The sequence below is a fragment of the Lynx rufus genome, unplaced genomic scaffold (assembly GCF_022079265.1).
Source record: "Lynx rufus isolate CCGP_SWC_20201006 ecotype Redwood Valley unplaced genomic scaffold, mLynRuf1.p SCAF_13, whole genome shotgun sequence".
In the NCBI taxonomy this organism is placed as follows: domain Eukaryota; kingdom Metazoa; phylum Chordata; class Mammalia; order Carnivora; family Felidae; genus Lynx; species Lynx rufus.
The window spans coordinates 35,849,712-35,871,541 of record NW_025814827.1 but is presented as its reverse complement, the minus strand read 5'-3'; the positions used below and the strand labels follow the sequence as shown (position 1 = coordinate 35,871,541).

General features: G+C 35.9%; 2 protein-coding genes across 4 annotated transcripts in view; one reads left to right on the top strand and one right to left on the bottom strand.

The window, feature by feature from the left end:
* The window catches only part of FAM98B (family with sequence similarity 98 member B), a 38,111-nt gene extending 21,498 nt beyond the window's left edge, over positions 1 to 16,613 (top strand). Inside the window, exons 7-8 of the mRNA XM_047075341.1 lie at positions 11,400 to 11,567; positions 13,856 to 16,613. Of these exons, the coding sequence (XP_046931297.1) occupies positions 11,400 to 11,567; positions 13,856 to 14,260 (573 nt within the window). The 3' untranslated portion in view covers positions 14,261 to 16,613. The remainder of the gene's footprint in view (positions 1 to 11,399; positions 11,568 to 13,855) is intronic.
* Positions 16,614 to 17,741: 1,128 nt separating this feature from the next.
* RASGRP1 (RAS guanyl releasing protein 1) overlaps positions 17,742 to 21,830 on the bottom strand; it is an 83,752-nt gene continuing 79,663 nt past the window's right edge. For all 3 annotated transcript variants that reach the window (XM_047075338.1, XM_047075339.1, XM_047075340.1), the window contains one exon: positions 17,742 to 20,268. In XM_047075338.1, coding sequence (XP_046931294.1) covers positions 20,134 to 20,268 — 135 coding nt within the window. In that variant the 3' untranslated portion in view covers positions 17,742 to 20,133. The remainder of the gene's footprint in view (positions 20,269 to 21,830) is intronic.

The following is a 21,830-nucleotide window of genomic DNA, read 5'->3' as shown; positions in this document are numbered from 1 at the left end:
TCATTCAGCTGATGCTGGGACTGGGCTGGAATATTCAAGATGGTTGTCTCATAGTGTGGGTTCTGCTGATTGTTGGTGTGCTTTGCCTGTCTTGGTTCTTAAGTGGTCTCTGTTTCTACGTGGTGTTTTGTATTGGTTTACTATGGCTGCTGTAACAAATTAGCATACACTTAGTGGCTTAAATAATGAACATTTATTCTTATAGTTCTAGAGATCAGAAGTCCTAAAATGAAGGTATTAGCAAGGTTGCATTCCTCCAGATACTATAGGGGAGAATCTCTTTCCTTTGTATTTTCTAGCTCCTTAATGCTACCTGCATACCTTGACTCGACTCGTGACGTCATCCTTTTATCTTCAAAACTAGTAGTGTAAGATCTTCCAGTCTTTCTGTTTCCATTGTCACATCACCTTTTGTGTCTCTCTTACAAGTATTCTTGTGATTATACTGGGCCCACTCACATAGTACAGGATAATGTTTGTATCTGAAAATCTTTGAATTAATCACATCTACCCAGACACCTCATCTTCCTTACCACTATAGGAGGTGATTTTTCTGAATCCTTGCATTGTGAAAATGTATTTATTCTCTTGTCACATTTGATTGATAGTGTGGGTAAATATAAAAATCTAGGTTGAACCTATTTTTCCCTAAAAATACTGAAGGCATTGATTCATTGTTTTCTAGTGTTTCGTGCTACTGGTGAGAAACCTGATGTAGTTCTGTGTCCTTTTGGATAACTTTTAAAATTTTTTCTTGGGAAACTTTTGGGCTTTTTCTTTAGCTTTGGAGTTCTGAAATTTCATAGTAAGGGTTCGTATGGGTCTTTTCCATTCATTATGCTAAAACAGTAAATGGACCTTTGAATGTATAGACTCTTTTATATTTTTCTTCATTAATCTCTTTCATTTTGTTTTATTTTCTCTTTCTGAAATTCTTAGTCAGATTTTGGACATCCTGTATACATCCACTTAAGTTGCTTTATTTTTTCTCCCATTTTCTATCTGTTTTCCTTTTTTGATACGTTTTCTTAGAAATGCCCTCAATTTTATTTGTATTTGGTATCGAATTTTTGTTTCTGCCATCATTTTTTAATTTCCAGGGAATCTTTTTGATTCTGTAGTTTTCCTTTTTTTCATATTTTTTTCTTGTTTTATGGATGTATTATCATCTTAAATAAAAATGAAAAATTAAAAAAAAAAAGGGTCTTAAATTATCTCTGTTTCCTCCAGCATAATTTTTTATTGGTTTTTCTTAGTCTCTTGCTTATGGTGGTTTTCCTCAAATGCAGGATGGTTCTTGGTTGCTCATATTAAGAGCAAGACATTGAAAAGCTGTGTGCTTTGCTTTTTAGATTTCACATATAAGTAAAATCGTAGGGTATTTACCTTTCTCTGTCTGGCTTATTTCACTTAGCATTAAACCCTCTAGATCCACTCATGTTGTTGCAAATGGCCAGACTTCATTCTTTATTATGTCTGAATAATATTCCATTATTTGTTTATATATATGTGTATACACACAATCTCTCCACATCTTTTTTTATCCATTCATCTATCCGTGTCCCCCGATAGGTTGCTTCCTTATCTTGGTTATTATTATAAGTAATGCTGCAGTGAATATAGGGGTGCGTGTATTTTTTCAAATTAGTGGGTTTTTTCCTTTGGGTAAATAGCCAGAAGTGGTATTACTGGATCATATGGTAGTTCCTATTTTTAATTTTTTGAGGACCCTTCATAATGTTTTCCACAGTTTCTGCACCAATTTATGTTTCCACCAACAGTGCACGAGGGTTCCCTTTTCTCCACATGTTGCCAACATTTTTTATTTCTTGTCTTTTTGATAATAGCCATTCTGACAGGTGTGAGATGTTATCTCATTGTGGTTTTGATTTGTATTTCACTGATGATGAGTGATACTGAACATCTTTTCATGTGCCTGTTGACCATCTGTAGGTCTTCTTTGAAGAAATGTCTATGTAGGTCCTCTGCCTTTTTAATATGATTTTTTTGGATACTGAGTTGAATGAGTCCTTTATATATTTTGGATGTTAAACCCTTATTGGTAATATCCTTTCAACCATACCTTCAGTAGGTTGCTGTTTAGTTCTGTTGATTTCTTTGCTATGAAGAAGGTGTCCTCTTTGGTGTCATCTCATTTGTTTATTTTTGCTTTTGCAGTCCTTGCCTGGGAAGACAGATCGAAAAAATACTGCCGAGACTGATACCAAATAGTTTACTAATTGTTTTCTTTCAGGAATTTTATGGGTTCAGGTCTTAATTTAAGTGTTTAATCCATTTTGAGTTTATTTTTGTGTATGGTGTAAGAAGATAGTCCAGGTTCGTTTTTGTACATGTAGCTGTCCAGTTTTCCATTTATTGAAGAGACTGTCCTTTCCACATTGTATATTCTTGCCTTCTTTGTTGTAGATTAATTGACCATAAAGCATGCATTTATTTCTGGACTCCCTATTGTGTTAAGATGATCTATGTATCTGGTTTTGGTACTACCAAACTGTTTTGATTATTATAGTTTGTGTACAGTTTAAAATCAGGGAACATGATATGTACAGTTTTGTTCTTTTTCACAATTGCTTTTGCGAATTGGGGCCTTTTCTGGTTACGTAGGAATTTTAGTACTATTTTATAGTAGTGGTATTCTGGTTCTGTGAAAAATACTGTTGGGGTTTTGATAGAGATTCCATTGAATCTGTAGATTGCTTTGGGTAGTATGGACATTTTAATAATACTAATTCTTCTGATTCATGAGCATGGTACATCTTTCCATTTATTTGTATTCACTTGCTTTCATCAGTGTCTTGTAATTTTCACTGTACAAGTTTTTCCCCTCATTGGTAAATTTTATTCCTAAGCCTTTATTCCTAGGGTTTTGATTTGTTTTTTTTTATGCAGTTGTAAATAGATTTGTTTTCTTAATAACTCTTTCAGATAGTTGTTACTAATATATACAAACAACAGATTTCTTTATATTATCATACAACTTTACTGAGTTCATTGATGGGTTTTAATAGTTTTTTGGTGGAGTCTTTAGGATTTTCTGGATACAATATCAGGTCATCTACACTTAATGACAGTTTTGCTGCTGCTTTCCAGTTTGAATGCCACATTTTTTTTCCCCTCCTTGCCTAATTGCCCTGGCTAGGACTTCCTCCATCTTAGAGGGCAGTCCTTCAGCTTTTCACTGTTGAGTGTGATGTTTGCAAAGGTTTGGTCTTATATGGCTTTTATTTTGTTGAGGTATGTTACCCACTGTGTTGAGAGTTTTTATCATTAATGGATGTTGAATTTTGTCAGATGTTTTTTTCTGCATCTATTGAGATGATCGATCATATGATGTTTTCTTTCTTTTTTTTTTTTTTTTTTTTTTTTTTTTTTAGAAAGAGTGTGAGAGAGTGTATGTGTGAGAGGGGAAGGACAGAGGGAGAGGGAGAGAGCATCTTAAGCAGGTTCCAGGCTGGGCATGGAACCTGATGCGGGCTCAGTCTCAGAACTGTGAGGTTATAACCTGAGCTGAAATCAAAAGTCAGATGTTTAATAAACTGATCCACCCAGGCTTCCTGCCCAATCATAAGATTTTCATCCTTCATTTTGTTAATGTGATGTATCTTGTTTGATTTACAGATGTTAAACCATCTTGTGTCTGTAGAATAAATCCCACTTAAATATGGTGTATATTCTTTTTAATGTAGTGTTGAATTCATTTTACTAATCATTTGTTGAGGAGTTTTGTATCTGTGTTTATCAGGGATATTGGCCTGTAATTTTTTTGTTAGTGCCTTTGTCTGGTTTCAGGGTTATGGTGGCCTTGTAAAATGAGTATGGAAACATTCCATCCTCTTCAGTTTTATGGAATAATTTGAGAAGGGAATGATGATTAACTCTTTGAATGTTTGGTAGAATTTAGCTTTGAAGCTGTCTGATCCTGAACTTTTTTTGTTGGGAGTTGTTTGATTCCTGATTCAACTTCATTGCTAATAATCAGTCTATTCAGAGTTTCTCTTTCTTCATGACTCAGTCTTGGAAGATTGTATGTTTCTAGGAATTTATTAATTTCTTCTGAGTTGTCCAATTTGTTGGCATATAATTGTTCAATAATCATCTCTTAGGGTCCTTTGTATTTCAATGCTACCAATTGTAATTTCTCTTTCATTTCTTAGTTCTGTTTGGGATATTTTCTGGATGAGTCTGGCAAAAGGTTTTATTTTGGATGAGTCTGGCAGAAGGTTTATCAATTTTGTTTATCTTTTCAAATAACCAGCTCTTTGTTCCATTTATGTTTTCTGTTTTTTGTTTTTTTTTTTTTAATCTCTAGTGCATTTATTTCTGTTTTGATCTTTATTATTTCCTTCCTCTGTTAACTTTGGGCTTTGTTCTCCTTTTTCTAGTTCCGTTAGGTGTAGAATATTTGAGGTTTCTCTTGTTTTTTGAGGTAAGCCTTTATTGCTGTGAACTTCTGTCTTAGAACTGCTTTTGTTTTATCCCACGGATTTTGGAATATTGTGTTTCCATTTTCATTGTCCCAGTATTTTTTTATTTTTTTCTTTGATTTCTTTGTTGACTCATTGTTTTTTGTTTGTTTTTTTTTTTAACACGTTTAATTCCACACATTTATTTTTTCAGGTTTTCTTTTCTTTTCTTTTTTTTTTTTTAATGCTTATTTATTTTTGAGAGAGAGAACGAGCAGGGGAGGGGCAGAGAGAGAGGGAGACACAAGATCAGAAGCAGGCTCCAGGCTCTGAGCTGTCAGCACAGAGCCCAATGCAGGGCTTGAACCCACAGACCATGAGATCATGACCTGAACCCAAGTTGGATCTTAACCAACTTAGCCACCCAGGCACACCTCTGATTTTCTTCTTGTAATTATTTCTAGTTTCGTGCTGTTGTGGTTGGAAAAGGTGCCTTCTAGGACTTCAGTCTTCTTAAATTTATTGAGATTTCTGTGGCCTAACATGCCATCTGTCCTGGGGAATTTTTTGTGTGCATTTGAAAAGAATGTATGTTCTGCTTTTTTATGTAATGTTTTGTAGATATTTATTAAGTCCATTTGGTCTAATGTGTTGTTTAAGGCCATTGTTTCCTTGTTGATTTTTCTATCTGGATGATCTATCCATAGGTGTAAGTGGGGAGTTAAAGTCCCCCACTATTATTGTGTTGCTCTCAACTTTTCCTTTTATGTCTGTTAATATTTGCTTTATATATCTAGGTACTTTCTTGTTGGGGTACATAAATATTTACAAATGTTATATCCTTCTGTTGGATTGACCTCCTTTTCATTGTGCAATACCCCTGTTTATCTTCTGTTTTGGTGTTTGTTTTAAAGTCTGTTTTGTCTGATAAAAGTATTGGTATCCAGTTTTCATTTCCATTTGAATGGAATACCTTTTTTTATTCCATCACTTTCATCCTTTTTTATCTTTAGATCTACAGTGAGTGTCATGTAGGCAGCATATAAATGGTCCTTGTTCTTTTATCTGTTCAAAACGTACAGGTACCTTTTGATTGGAGAATTTGTTCCATTAACATTTAAAGTAACTATTGATAGGTATGTACTTAATTGCCATTTTGTTAATTGTTTTCTGGTTATTTTTATAGTTCTTCCCTGTCTTCTTCCCTTGCTCTCTTTACCTGTAGTTTGATGCCTTTCTTTAGTGTTAGGTTTAGCTTCTCTTTGCTTTATTTTTCGTGTATCTATTAATAAGGTTTTTGGTTATGGTTACTATGAGTTTCACATATAACCTGTATATATAGTGGTCTATTTTAAGTTGATGGTCACTTAGAATATGTTAATGAATGCATACTCTGCCTTGCCACCAGTGTTTTATGCTTCTGGCATCATATGTTGTGTCATTTTATTTTATATATCCCTTAACTAATTATTGTAGTTATAGTTGTTTTTACTACTGTTGTCTTTGAGCTTTCATACTAGCTTTCATACTAGCATTATAAGTGGTTGATCCACTCCCTACCTTTATTATGTAATTGCTTTTACCAGTGAGATTTTTTTCTTTCATATATTTCCTTATTTCTAGTCATGGCCTTTTATTTCTACTTAAAGAATTCTTTTAATGTTTCTTTTGGGATCTGGCAAGTGTTGATGAACTCTGTTAACTTTATCTTGTCTGGGAAACTCTTACCTCCCTGTCAATCCTGAATGATAACTGTGCTGGATAGCATATTCTTGGTTGTAAGTTTTCCTTTCAGCACATTGAATATATCATGTCACTCCCTTCTGGTCTGCAAGCTTTTTGCTGAAAAATCAGCTGATAGCGTTATGAGAGTTTCCTTGTATATAATTAGTTGTTTTTCACTTCTTGCCTGTAAGTTTCTCTCTTTATCTTTAACTTTTGATATTTTAATTATCAATGTGCAATGGTATGGATCTCTTTATTTGGGTTTTTCTTTGCTTCCTGGACCTGAATGTCTGTTTCCTTCCCCAGGTTAGGGAAATATTCAGCCATTATTCTTTCAAATAAGTTTTCATGCCTGTTTTTTTCCACTTTTCTCATTCTGGAACCCCTAGAATGTGAGTATTAGTACATTTGATGTCTTGGAGGTCCCTTAAACTATCCTCATTTTTAAAAGTTCTTTTTTCTTTTTGTTGTTCTGATGGTGGTGATTTACAGTACCTTATCTTCCAGGTCACTTTCTGTTCTTCTTTATCATCTAATATGCTTTTTGATTCCCTCTGTCTTTTTTGTTTCATCTGTTGCATGTTTCAGCTCTGATTAATACTGTCTTACACTTTTGAACAGTAGTACTGTCTTACACTTCATCCATTCTTCTGAGTTTGATGAGCATCTTTATGCCCATTGACTTTGAACTCTGTTTCAGATAACTTCTGTTTCATTAAGAGCTTTTGTTGAGGTTTTGTTTTGTTCTTTTTTTTTAAGTTTTTTTTTTTTTTCTTTATTTTTGAGAGACAGAGTGAGACAGCGCACGAGTCGGGGAGGGGCAGAGAGAGGAGACATTGTATCTGAAGCAGCCTCCAGGCTCTGAGCAAGCTGTCAGCACAGAGCCTGACACGGGACTTGAACCCATGAACTGTGAGATCATGGCCTGAGCTGAAGTTGGGCACTCAACCGACTGAGCCACCCAGGCGCCTCTGTTTTGTTCTTTTATTTGGAATATATTTCTGTGTTTCCTCATTTTGTCTGACTCTGTTTCTATGTGTTGAGCAAATTGGCTACCTCTCCTGGTCTTAAAGGAGTGGTTTTATATAGGAGAAGTCCTGTGGGGCCCAGAAGTGCACTCCCTCCTCATCACCAGAGCCACATGCTCAAGAGGCATTTTCTGTGTGAGCTACGTATACCTCCCTATTCTAGGACTTGGCCAGTGGGTGAGGCTTTCAGTGGGGTGCCAGCAGCATTAGCATGTTAGATTGAGAGTTCCAAGATGGCACCTGCTAGCATCAGCACTAGCAAAGTAGAATGTGATCTTCAAAAGGGCCCCTGACGGTGTTTTCCGTCTCTAGAATGTGTCTTAGCAATTGCCTGCCTGTCTGAGCAGCATGAACCCTCTAAGAGCAGGTTCTCTGTTCCCTGTAGCTCTGTGGTTTTCCTGGATGTAATCTCTGTTTTGAAAGTCTGGCTTTGGGGCTCTCTTCTCTCTTGTGCAGGATCTAAAGGTTGGAGTACCTGTGTGGACCTCCAGCCCTTCACTCCTCAGGAAGAAGTTCCATGTTTTTGAAATCTTTCCTGTCTGTGGATTGCTGTGTTGTGGTGTGGGTTTTTTCCCCCTCTGGGGGGGGGGGGGGGAGGAGGTCTCTGCCACTTTGATTCCTCTTAGTCCCTCCTTGTGGAGGCTCTGTTCATTCAGTTTTCAGGACTTTTTTTTGAGGGAATTATTCTATATGTAGTTTCATATTTGTTTTGACCAGTGGTGGTAGTGAGTTTAGGATCCTCCCGTGCCACCATCTGAACTGTCCTCTGAGAAACATTTGAGCATAGGAATCATAGAATAGCTATAAGGCAGAGTTGTAGAGCTGTCATTCATGTATTTTCTTTCAAAAAACATTTATTCAGCACCTCATATGTGTCAATCACTGTATGGGAGGTACCAGTTTTATAAATTTAATAGTTTGTTTATTCTTCAGCTTAACCTGATAGAATTTTAATGATGAAAAGGAATTTAAGAATATAAGGAAAACTATGAAATGTAGTGCACTAAAAGGATCTTAATATACTAATTTAGGATACTTTCAGTATGGACCTTAAGTTTACACAGAAATCCAAAACAAGTTGTTGTTTTTTTTAATTTTTTTTAATGTTTATTTTTGAGAGAGAGAGAGAGAGCATGAGCAGGGTAGGGGCAGAGGGAGACTGAGACACAGAATTTGAAGCAGGCTCCTGGCTCTGAGCTGTTAGCACAGATTATGACCTGAGCTGGCAGGCTCAAAAACAACTTTTGACAGGTTGTTTTCTTTGAACATTTGGAGTGGCATGGACTCATGGACACGTTGACTGTTTACTAGCCTTCATCTTGGGGACTTTGAGAAAATATGCCTGTAGGAAGTAACTTGATATTTATCTTCTCATCTTGGTTTTTTTTTCATCATGTTTTAGGTAAAGGAGGTTGTGTTTTTGTTCTTTATTCCTTAGTTTGGATGATTTTTAAAAATTCTTTTTCTTAGGGTCAGCTTGTCTTTTCATTTGATCCTTTTCAATTGATTATATGAATACATGCATTGGACAACAGGTTTTCTTGTTAAATTTAACACATTATTATTATTTCCCCCCTATTTCATGTGTCTGAGATTGTCGAATGACTCATAAAATATTGTTCTACAGCATTTAAACTCTGCAGGATATTTTATCATCTAGGTATACTCTGTTGGTATTGAGGTTTTCTTTAATTTTATCTGTTTGACCCTTAATGAAATCCTTGGAGCTGAATATTTGTTCATGTCCATGATACATTTCTAAAATGGGATTTTTTGATGAAATAATATGTATAAGTAGATTTTAATATTTTTGATGCATACTGCAGGGTTGCCCTTCAGAAGGATTATATATATTAGTATGGATAATCTGATTTCTTTTCTCTGTTATTTTGTTAGTATTGAGATAGGACTGTGAGTATAATTTTATAGTTTGCTTTTTTCACTGAACATACTGTGATCATTGTCCTGTATCTCTAAAAGTTTTAATACTCTTTTTAAGTTAATTTTTAATTTCTTTTTTTTGAGATATGATTCACCATCGTAAAGTGTACGTACGGTTCAGTGGCTTTTAGTTTATTTACTATATTTTTGTAACCATTACTACTGTCTAGTTCCAGAACATTTCCATCACCCTAAAAAGGAACATGTACCCATTCTCTGGCAGCTGCCACTATGATCTGCTTTCTGTCTCTTTGGATTTACCTATTCTGACAGTTCTTATAAGTGGAATCATACACTATGTGGCATTTTATGTCTGGCTCCTTAGCATAATGCTTTCAAGATTCATCCGTTGTTTTTGAATATAACAGTACTTCCTTTCAGTATCCTTTTTATGGCTGCATTATATTTTATCATATATTGATGCCGTAGTTTACTTTTTTATTTTATACATTTTTTTCCTGTGTTAATTGCTAGGAATATTAATATATGTAATTTTTATTTGTAAATTTCGAAGTATATTCCTATGGTGGATTCCTAAGTGGAAGTTTACTGTGTCAAAGGTTATGACTCTTTTTAAAAAAAAAAAAAATTTTTTTTAAGTTTATTTTTTTGAGAGAGCGAGAGTGCAGAGCCTGACACAGGGATCGAACCCACAAACTGTGAGGTCATGACCTGAGCTGAGATCAAGAGTTGGATGCTTAACTGAGTGTGCTACCCAGGTGTCCCAAAGCTTATGACTCTTGATGCTCTTGATTCACATGGCCAAATTGTTTTCTGGAAGGTTTTTATGAATTTAAACTCCGGCCAATAGAGTAAATGAAATTTTGTCCTCACTTTAGTTTCTTTAATATTTAGAATATTAACAGTTTGATTACTAACTTGATGGTTAAAAAAGACTAAATTGTTTTAAGTTGTATATTTTCATTATTAGTGAAGTTCAACTTTTTTCCATAAGCTTATTAGTCATTTGAATTTCCTCTTGTTTCGAAATCTCTTTTTGTCTTGTCCTTTTTCCCCTTTGGGTCTTCCTGTTTTCCTTTTGATTGAGCTTTTTATATATTAAGGAAGTTAGCTAGTTGATTTATTTGTGGAATATATTTACACCACTTGTTTTATGTTTTTGATGTATAGAAATTTTAATCTTTATAATATAGGTAAGTTTTTCAATTTAAATTAAAACTTGAAACACTGAACTCTTTAGTGTATTTGGAATTCTCTGTTATATGGTATGCCTTATTACTGTTCCAGTGTTCAACAGTTCATTCCACCACCATTTAAAAATTAATCCATTCCTTTCTCACTGATTTTTTTTTTACCCCCTTCCCCCATTTCTCACTGATCTTTGATGCCTCCTCTGTCATTTCTTGCATTCATATATTTATGAGGTTCTGAATCTCATTTGCCTATTTTGTTTCATCGGTCTGTTTTTACCCCAAGTCCCATTTAGGCTGAGGTAGGATAGTGTATTGTTATCTGTACCTGTGCCTGGGGTAAGGCAGGGTCAGCTGGACCCAGGCACAGCTGGGACTCTGTGTATTTTGGGGGAACTGTTTAAGCTTTCCTGGTCTCATTTCTTTTTCCATCTGCAAAAGGGGATAATAAAAGCAACAATTTTTTAAAAGGTATTTTAAGAATTAGAAATGATTATTAAGTGGATAGTATCCTGGCATATTTAATAACTACTCAAGGAATGTTAGCTGTTAAGACTGATGATGATATATCACATATTAATATTTAGCCCTCTTTCAAAATTCTTTTAGTTGTATTTACATATATAGCTTCTGGATTAACTTTAGATTCCTTTTTTCTCCCCATCCTATCACAAACCATTCCAGTAGGATTACGATACATTTATAAGCTAATGTGGTGGGAAAATGACATTACTCACTGTCCCTATCCAGAAACTTGGCATTTCTCTCTATTCATTCAAGTTTTCCTTTTGTTTTTATAAGCTTTACTTAATGTTTCCTTCTTAAAGGTCCTATAAGTGATTTTTGGTTAAAGTTATTTTTAGCTATTTTGTTATTAGCTATGGATGGAATCTTTTTTTGTGTGTTACTTTTTTAATGACTTGTTATTGGTAGTTATGTGTTCTTTAGGGATCTGTTGGTCTGTTTTTTTCATTCTGCATACAAATGATGAGCTATTTAATATTTTGCTCTTTTCCATTTCTTTGCTTGTGCATGATCTCTTTTTTTTTTTCTTTCTGAAGACTATGATTTATTGTTCTTTCACTGAAATGTTCTTTGGTTCCTTTTCCCCCCTAACTTTGGTTATTTAGGTAAAAACAGATGACATAGCAAGAATTTACCAGCCGAAGCGTTATGCTCTATCACCGAAGACAACGATTACATTGGCACATCTACTTGCTGCTCGTGAAGATCTATCCAAGATCATTAGAACAAGTAGCGGCTCCAGCCGAGAGAAGACGGCATGTGCCATTAATAAGGTTGGGTTTTCTTTTCAGTGCAATGGAGAATGAATTTATAATATCCTCATTTGATGTTTTTACAGATTTTAATCCATTTTTGTTGTGGTAAACTCCTAGAAAAGAGAGTGGTGAAAGCATTTCAGTTCATCTAGGCTTAGTTATGTTTTGTGTGTGCATGTTCATTTGAATTTCTGTATTCATAAATTAAGCCACAGTTTTATTTGAATTGGAAGAACGAAGAATTGTTTTTGTCAATAGCTTTAGCAAGAATTAATTTGCCTTCTAAGAATGTCATTTTTTTTTTTGTCAGTAAAAATGTGTAGTATTTAAGTACTAACAGATTCCTTATATACTTGGGAAGGAAGGAAGAGTACTTGTTGAGAGTCATACAGATCAGGATTCACATCCTAGCTGTATCATTTGCAGAGAGAAATCACCTCGGGCAAGTTACTGAGTGTTTTGGAGGTTCCATTTTCTGATTCAGAGTATAGATCCATTTCTCCAACACTGCTTTTAAACAAGCTCAAAGAGACCGAATCTTTTACTTTACAATAGCAGCAATAGTGATAAACTAATCTAGATTTGTCAGTTTGAGTGGCATGTATGGCAGAGTTTATTACAAAAGAGCAAAAAACCAGAAGGGATTTGGGCAATTTTAAAACATTGCTCCTCACTCGGTATAGTGAAAAAAGTATTCTCTATACAGGATGTCTTGCTAGAGGTATGGTTTGTATGTAAAGTTAGTTATTGCTAAGTTAGTCACCAGTGTTTGTTCCTCTCTCTTCCATTTTAGATCAGTCTCCTCTAGCTTCTGAAAGTATTGTCTTTAAATATGTTACTTAGTATCTTCTATCAGGCGATGATCTAGTCTTGCCAGATTAAGAGTTCTACTTCTTAAGTGACATTGTCCATCTCTTTTCCAAGTTTGTAGTCTAATTATTTGAAGGCAGTCTTACCAGTTCTTGCAACACTGTCCCCATATAGCCATCCACGTAGCATGTTTGATGGTGAGACCAATGAGAATAACAACCAAGAAAAGCTCTTTTTCATTGATGATTGGGACATTATTGGTGACTTTAAAAGAGTGTTTGCATTCTTCAAACTTTGGCCCATAGTAAGGGTGTTGTACTTTTTGTTTTTTGTGTGACATAAATTACTAAAACATGGTTTTGATTAGAGGATCAGTGGAAGTAGAACCCAGTTGATTTATAGGTCATTTTGGTTGAGGCATTTACTGTTTTACCTTCTTTCCTGAAAGAAACTAGCATGAAGCTAGTTTCCTAGCTTCCTTCCTCACCACTGTCTGTTTTTCTTTATGGGCATATCAAGTAGCTCCTTTATACAGAAGGCTGGGGACTTAAACCAAACTCTTCCCTGACTTATCCTTCAAAGTATTATCAAGCATGGTTAAGAAAGCCTAGTTAAGTCTTTATTTTCTGTATAATAATATAGTAACTAGTATCATCATTGAAAGTTTGTGAGGTTAAGTTTCAAAGAAGGGAATAGTTCATTGAGAATCCTTTTATCTCTGGAATAATACCTTGGATAATAGTCATTATATTCCTCTCTGACGTCTCATTAAACCCACATGTCACCATATATACTTCATACTTTGTTAAAATAAAATGTGCTTAGAATATAGTCTTTTATTGGATAACCCATGACCAAATGAATGGCAGTGGAAAGTCCAGAGTTGTTGTATAGATAGGAAGTTAATTAATAGGGTGAATAGTTTACGTATATTGAAAGTGTTCTGCTTAAAATATTTTAGTGTGGTGGGTACTACATTTGTTACAGAATTTGGTAAACAGGGGTGCCTGGGTAGCTCAGTCAGTTAAGTGTCTGACTCCTGATTTCAGCTCAGGTTATGATCTCATGCTTGTGAAATTGAGCCCCACATCAGGCTCCACACTGGGCAGGGAGTCTGCTTAAGATTCTCTCTCCCTCTCCCTCTGCCCCTCCCCTGCTCATGCATGCACATGCATGGGCTCACTCTCAAAAAAAAAAAAAAAAAAATTTTTTTTTTTTGGTAAGCAAATTTAAATAAGGAGAAATTAACAAAGCTCTTAAGTTTCTGAAATATTCCCCAGATTATTTAAAAATAATACCATGTTGTGAGGAATTTTTCACATATCACATTCATATTTTCAATATTAATCTGTACTGCATGTCTGATACTTCCACGTCCTTAAATGTTTGGCTTCTGTTTCTTTATGAGAAGAGTAAGTTCAGTACCACTTAAATCCTTTATCTAAATTGTAACTTCTAAAATATTAGAAACTGAAAGACCATGTTTCTTCACACAGGTGCTGATGGGAAGGGTGCCTGACAGAGGAGGAAGGCCAAATGAAATAGAACCACCGCCCCCGGAAATGCCCCCTTGGCAAAAGAGACAAGAAGGCGGCGGAAGGGGTGGTTGGGGTGGTGGGGGTGGTGGGGGTGGTCGAGGAGGTGGTGGGGGTGGAAGAGGTGGCTGGGGAGGTGGAGGAGGTTGGGGAGGTGGTGGGGGAGGAGGAGGTGGCGGAGGAGGGTGGGGTGGAAGTGGGGGAGGGGGCGGTAGAGGAGGAGGTTTCCAAGGCAGGGGAGATTATGGCGGGAGGGGAGAATATGGTGGAAGAGGAGGAGGCTATGGTGGAAGAGGAGGGGGCTATGGGGGACGAGGTTATGGAGATCCGTATGGGGGAGGTGGTGGTGGATATAGAAGGTATTAAAAACCACCAAAATTAGATAGCAGTGCTTACTTCTTGGTAGGGACATTAGGTGTAGTGTTCTAAGTAACATACTTGAATGTCAGCTTTCAAGTAAACACCATGTTAGCTTCCTTGTTATCATTCTTAAATTGGGTTAATATGTAAGAGCATTGTTTTTATACTACCATTTGATCTCTTAGACAAAGTGATGATTTTTCCATATTCTGTGTACCCTTGAGCATGTCTTTTTAAAAAACAAAAAATGAACAAAAATTATTTTTAAAAATGTAAATATTTATTACCATCAAACTTGGAAAATGGAAAGTATTTTATTGTCATGATTGAATTTAGATTGTTACCCGTATTTTATTCAGGTTTGAAACACATAAATTACCCCACTTGTAATGGAAAGGAATATAGACTATTGCCTCATCTGTATTCCTGTGGCTGTGTTTGTATTTGTTAATTATTCTTTATGAAATAGGGAAAGGGACTTATCTGATTGTTGTGTTCAATAGGTAGTTGTCATGACCTGTTTGCTCTTGTTTAGGAAACAATTTCTCGCCAGGCTTCTGTTAAAGTTCCATTAATTGAAGCTCACATCTACTTTTTGCAATGCATATTTGATTTATTTTCCAAGTGGATTTGAAACCTGTGATTTTCTTTGACAAAGCAAAGTTAAAGACTGAAGTCAGAATTTATTCTGAAGGGGTTAAGACAAGTAATTTTACATTACGATGTAGAAAACACTCGTATAAATTGGTCTCTTCATCACTTATGCCATCGCTTTAGGTGTTTGAATATTAAAAGGCAGGCTGAGCTGCACTGCTCAGGATTAGGGCAGTTATTTCCTGTTTCAGTCCATCAGAGGCAGGATTCAAGGCATCCCTTAGAAATTCTGATTCACAGCTAGATTTGGGAAACCGGCTTAGTGAATGGTTACATGTGGTCTGGTGGTTGGAACAGGTAAAGGTTTGGAGATGAGGAGTTGTGAATTTGAATCATGGCACTAGCCCAGGGGCGCTCTGAGGTGAACCGACCACAGCTCTCAAGGTCTGATTTGTCCTCATCTTCTCAAACTGTTTCATAAAGACCTAAGTATAGTGCGATTTGTTGAGGGCTGTTGTAAATGGTTTAAGAAGTGGGCTCAGTACTGCATTATTCTTTCAGTAAAGAGAGCTAGATAAGATAGTCACACACGTTTTTTCATGCCCACTATAAAATGTCCTGGTGTGGGCGCCTGGTTAACACCTGTGCATAACAACTTCCTCTGATCTAACAAACTCAACAGATAGAAAGTGGAGTACCAGTGGACACATGGTATTTGGCATTTGGCAGTTTCGTTGTTGTTTTGCTTCCAGTAAACCCTGTAGTGAAATCTAAAATAATGTTAAAACTTTAAGGGTAAATATACTGCAGTCTTTGCCATGTATTTTTCAAGCTAACTCTTCAAAGAAATTTGTTCAGGATAGGAAAACATAAACTTTAGGTTATTTGTAAAATAGATTTTTAAAATGTGTTTATATTTAATGAATATACTTAATTTCATTTGTGATAGTTGGAAAAAAAGGCTTTCCATAATTAAGAAAAAACTTTTTTTAATAGCTATGAACTCTGAAAAATAAATAATTTTTAAAAATATATAATCAAAGACTATTGGACTATAGTTGCTGATACAGAACGGGTTTTCAACTACTTTAACTTCTTTTATCGCTAGAGGTTTATGGCAAATAATTGCAGAAACATTAATTTATCCATTTCTGTAACACCTCTGTGTACTTTCATAGGGATGCTGTTGGGTTATCCACTGTACTCACTGTAAGTGTTACGCAAGTTTATCACTTGCTCCTGGAATTGTATTGGAGCTGGGACCACTGGTGTTTATACATTCCTATAAATGTCACTTGAGTGAAAACCAGGGTGATCTAGACCCTAATATCTTACTCTCCCCTGGAAGGTAGAATTTTCATGATAACCTTTTTTCAGTAAAAATGTCATTTGTAGAAGAGTGTCCTGTGCAATATCTAGGCCAGCAATAGGCAATTTGGGGCTTTGATGTGAAGAGCCATAATGTAAAAATGTTTTATAAATTGAGGGCAATGCATAGAGTATGATGAATGGTACATGACTGCTTTCTGCAATCTGATACCTTTTGATGTGCCTACTCTTCTAATTTCATTTTTCCTATTATCTCATTTATCCTCCCCTCCCACCCCCTACCTTAGTCTAGCCTTTGGTATCAAATAGCCCATGTAGATAAGACCTTACTGAGAGACTCTGCATTAAAGAAGTAACTAATCTCTTAAACATTAAAGAAAAGGTGGGGGGGGGGGTGGGGAAACACCTGGGTAGCTCAGTCAGTTAAGCATCCAACTTCTGCTCAGATCATGATCTCATGGTTTGTGGGTTTGAGCCCTTTGTCGGGCTCTGTGCTGACCGCTCAAAGGCTGGAGCCTGATTCGGATTCTGTGTCTCCCTCCCTCTCTGCCCCTCCCCTGCTCACACTCTGTCTCTTTCTCTCTCTAAAAAATAAACATTAAAAAAAAAATAATCTCTTATCTGGACTATATAAAGAATTTGTGTTCCCATCCATTGTAGACGTGAGCTCTCAGCGAAAGAAGGGATCGGGTATTTTTTTTGAACCTATTCCCTTATGTTCTGTAGATCAGGGAAATCTTGCCTCTCTAAGCAGAAAAACACGTTTTAAACCAAGTACACTTAATTACCTTTGTGTCAAAAGAAGGTAGGTAACCCAAAAAAGATTTGTGACCAGAGAATGTTCTGAGCAATGAGAACTCCTTATAAGGAGCACAGGGTGGAGAAATTTGGGATGGGAACTGGGGATGGAAGAGAGGAAAGAGAGGAGGCAGTTTAATCTCTTCTTCAGAGTCAGGTTGTCAATGTGACTTGAAGTGTTACGAATTGCCAAAATGATAGATACACCCACATCCAAATGTACCAGAATGCATTCCTCAGAATTTGAGTGATTGGAATTTACCCCCACTCTTTATTGGTCTGGTTAAACAAAAGTTGGCTGAGGATTAAGGGAAAGCTACGGCTATCTCTTAATCACTCTAAGTAATCATGAACACAAACGAATTGCTGTGGGTGGTCTACCCTGGACTGAACCACCCTCTCTACCAGTTTCACGCACAACTTCAAAGTTCTCCTTTACTTGCTAGTTTTCTTAGAACTGTGGGATTAAAGACAAAAGCCACAGAGAAATGGCAAGCTCAAATTTGTCTCCTCAGGCAATATTTTGGGACCACTGTGAGTCCTGATGCAGTAAGATGGGAAAAGGTCGAATATTTTTGAACTGTTATTTCTGCATGTTCTGAAACGATTTAGATAAGACTTCTACTGAATAATTAGTTGCTTTGCTTTTCCTTCCAGGAAAACTCAGTTTGGTTAATAAGCGAGTGGTGTCAGCTGTTGATTATAGTAAAAATTCAAGAGAAGCTTCTATATATTCATGAACTAGAAGAAACACAAGACAGCTATGTGGTAGAGATCCTAATATCTTTTATCATATAAATATTACATAAAGAAAACTTACATTAGATATTAAAAAAAAAAACCTTTACAATCTGTACACTTGTTTTTTCCTTGCAGTTCTTTTACATTGTACATCCTTAGACAAAAATTCACAAGTGGTCAGTAAAAAGGCAAGTCAATTACCAAAGAAAATGAAAAGTAATGTTGTTGACAGAACAAGATTTGTCCTTATTTTGACAGATAAATATATGCTCAAACTTATTTCAAGTCCGTACAAGACAAAAATTTGTATCCTAGGCTTGACCAAGATTTTTTCCAGATTATTTCTATATTCCACTAATCCCATGTAACTCAGTGCAAATAATACTAATTTACATGCTGTTCTTCTTTGGCCCTTGCTGGACTGCAAAAACTTGTGATAAAACTGCTTCTTACCCATTTCAGTGATAAATTCTGGAATGTTTGAGACCTCTAGCCATATACATTTGACTGATTAACGGAGTTCTGACCTTTGGAGTTCTAGGATTACAGATTACACAGAAACTAACCTAGGGTCTGTATTTTGGAGGGTAAGGAGAATGAAAAAAAATTTGTGTTAGATAACTATATAAAGAAATTGAGCTGTACCACCTTTGGTCTTTATCAGAGGAAAAGAACAGTGAAGAGTATGAATTTTAAAGATTATCATAAATTTGTTCCATATAAGGTAAGTAGCAAAGTGCTTCTTTAGTTAGATACCAGGTGATGGACTTAAGCAGCCTTCTGGGGGGATTTCTGAGTTTGGATTTAGGAAAGGGTAAATTTGTGTGTAAAGTAATTCTTTGAAACACTAACTGAAAGCTACTCACTAGCTTTGTCACTAATGCTCAGAGCAAGGAGGTATGCAAATGGGAACTGGTCTTTCATCAAGGAAACTTCTTAAATAGTCTGAATCCTCCAAGGAAGCTATACTGTATATGTTCTTCGTATTCTGATTAAGATTTGGTGTTGTTGGCTTTAGGTTTGGAACTTTAAATTGTTGAGATTAAGTTCTTGGCTGTTGGTCAACTTGTATGAATTTCAAGTCTGCTTGGTACCAAGCTTTCCAACATGGAAGGTAAGTTCCCCTCAAAAAGAATGATAATTTGAACTTTTTAGAGAAATCAAGAATCTGATAAAGGAGTTTATAAACAGTTGCCCAACTAAACAAGCCCATTTATCATTAACCTTCATTACTAGAAAGCTCATCGGATTCTTGTGATTTTGCTCAACAATACAATTTATGTGGTGAGCTATTTCTTTATCTTGTAACAAACAACTTTAAATTTGTGGATTTGTGTAAATGACTAAAAGTTGTTTAATTCCACATTTTATGAAGGAGGAGACAAAATTCCAAGCCACATGCATGCTTGATATTGTATATACATAATATACACATATACACTCTGGGCTGTTATTGAAGCCTCTGATCCAATTAGCTTATTTCTAAATAGTATTAAGACCGTATAAGCACAAATTCAGTTCAAAATAGTTAACTTCCAAAAAAAAAAAGATGGCACATGAAAAGTTTAACAGACTCTTTTTCAAAAAGCCTGAAGTTCCTAATTCTATCCAATGTACATCTGTGAGGACAGACATCATGTTTGTAGTATGTTTATTTTAGCTACCTGGCCAGTCATGTCTGAAGTGGTATTTGCCATGTTTCTAGGTGTTTAGTTTGGCTACTTATGACTGTGTGACTAAAACTATGAGTTGACCTGTAATTGGATAATGTTCCCCCCTGATCTGTGGCTCCATCTCTAGATGTTTATTCGTAGGTAGATATTCTCATGTGAGTATGAGCCTAGTGAGGAAGGAGTGGGAGAAGGCTAGTTGATCAGATCTGAGGTAGTGAAGTGGGAACCAGATTCGAAAAGAATGCTGGAATATAGAGGAAGTAAAGCTGTTTGTGGAATGTATTTTTCCACTGTAAGCAAGCTTTGGATGGAACAGGGTAAATCCCTCAGCTCCCAGAAAACCCACAGAAGGAAGCAAATTCATTTTCCAGGGATTTTAGTTCTAAGGAGGAAGTAGCTAGGCAGGCCACATAGGAGAAGCTACCTTGTCAGAAAACTACAGCCATGTTTTTATCAAGCTGTAGCTATTAGTCCTGGGGTGGGGGGTGGCAGATGTTTGTGGTGTGAATGGCAAAAATTTTGCATTCTTCAGCTTTCCTCCCCTTTGATTCAAGTGACTGGAAGAGAAGACAGTTCCACTTACTAGGTTAAAGGAAAAAAAAAAAAGTAACTTGCTTTTCTCTTTTAAAGTGACCTTTTAAAAGAGCTGGTTGATCTAAGGTACACCAGGTGTTTGTTATTTATTTTAGTTAAGTGAGATCTCTGATATACTCATCTACACATTGTGCTCCTTGAGATTCTTGGCTAAGAACAGTCACCATGCTCCATCTGAGCTAAGACATGATTGCTTCTTGCAAGTTGGAGAGTTTCTATTTTCTTCTGTGCATATTTCAGTTGGATCTTTAGAGCGTCATTATCTGCTTTCAGGGTATTTATTTCCTAAAGGGAAAGGAGATGTATGTTAATAAAGCAGCAATGAATAGCAAATCAGTTCCAATATTGGGAGTACTACACTTGATTGGCATTTTCTATTCACTGTGGCTGAGAATTAAAAACTATTTTCGAGGCAGTTATTTTGCTCTGAATAGAACATAACAAGTTAAATACCAAATGAGCATGTGCAAACAGCAATTAGTTTTTGTTATCATATCAAAGATATGAATGGGTAGCAAGCAGAATACATCATTCCCAGACGATAGGTGGATAATAAAACCTTTGGATGTTATATAGTGGGAAACCTAAACTTGGCAGAAATGGAGAGTCTGTGGTCAAGTCTGAGGTATGAAAACAGTGATTTAAATGAAATGAACTATGTCATATGATGGTTTTCTAATTTCCCCCCCAAATCATAGAAAACTAATGGACTCTTTTGATAAAGAATTTATCCTACCCCCTAAATGGGACTTTAGGTATCTAATTCTCTGTGGTAGTTAATTTCCACTTTTTTTTTAATTGAAATATATTTGACATATGCTATTGTATAAATTTAAGATGTACAACGTGTAAATTTGATAGTTAAATTTTAACACTGCCATTGTAGCAGTGATCAGCACCTTTCATGTTAGTAGTTTTCCTTTTTTAATAATTGGAATAATTTAAGATCTGGTGTCAGCAGGCTTCATTATAGTACAGTATTGTCTACATTCATTATACTACGCATTACATCTTTTGGGCTTATTTACCACTCGTAAGTTTGTACCCTTAAACAACATCTGTACTCTCCACCCTTTTTCCCCTGATAACCACCATTTTTTTCTGTTTTTATAAGTTCGGCTTTTTAGAATTCTATATACATGTGATGTCATACAGAACTTGTCTTGCTCTGACTTACCTCACTTAGTATAATGTGCTCAATGTCCATGTTGTTGCACATTCCTTTCTTATGGCAAATACTCTGTGTGTGTGTGTGTGTGTGTGTGTGTTGTCCCTTCATTGATGAGGTATGGACACTTAGGTTGTTTCCATATCTTGGTTATTGTTAAATAATGCTGCAGTGGACGTGGGGTGCAGATATCTTTTTGAGTTAGTGTTTCTGTGTTCTTCAGATAAATACCCAGAAGCAGAGTTGCTGTATCATATGATGGTTCTGTTTTTAATATTTGAGGAACCTTCACACTGTGTTCCATAGCGACTGTAGTAATTTACATTCTCACCAGCAGTGCATGAGGGTTCCTCCCTTTTCAGCACATCCTTGCAAGCACTTGCTCTCTAGTTTTCCTGATGCTAGACATTCTAACAGGTGTTAGTTGGTATCTCAATGTGTTTTGATTTTGCATTTCCTTGATGATGAGTGATAGCATCTTTTTATGCACCTGTTGGCCATTTGTATTTATTCTGTAGAAAAGTGTGTCTTTAGTTCTTCTCATTAAAAAAAAAAAAAATGTTTATTTTTGAGAGAGAGAGAGTGAACAAGAGAGGAGCAGAGAGAGAGACAGAATCCAAAGCAGGCTCCAGGCTCTAGCTGTCAGCACAGAGCCTGACGCGGGGCTTGCACCCACAAA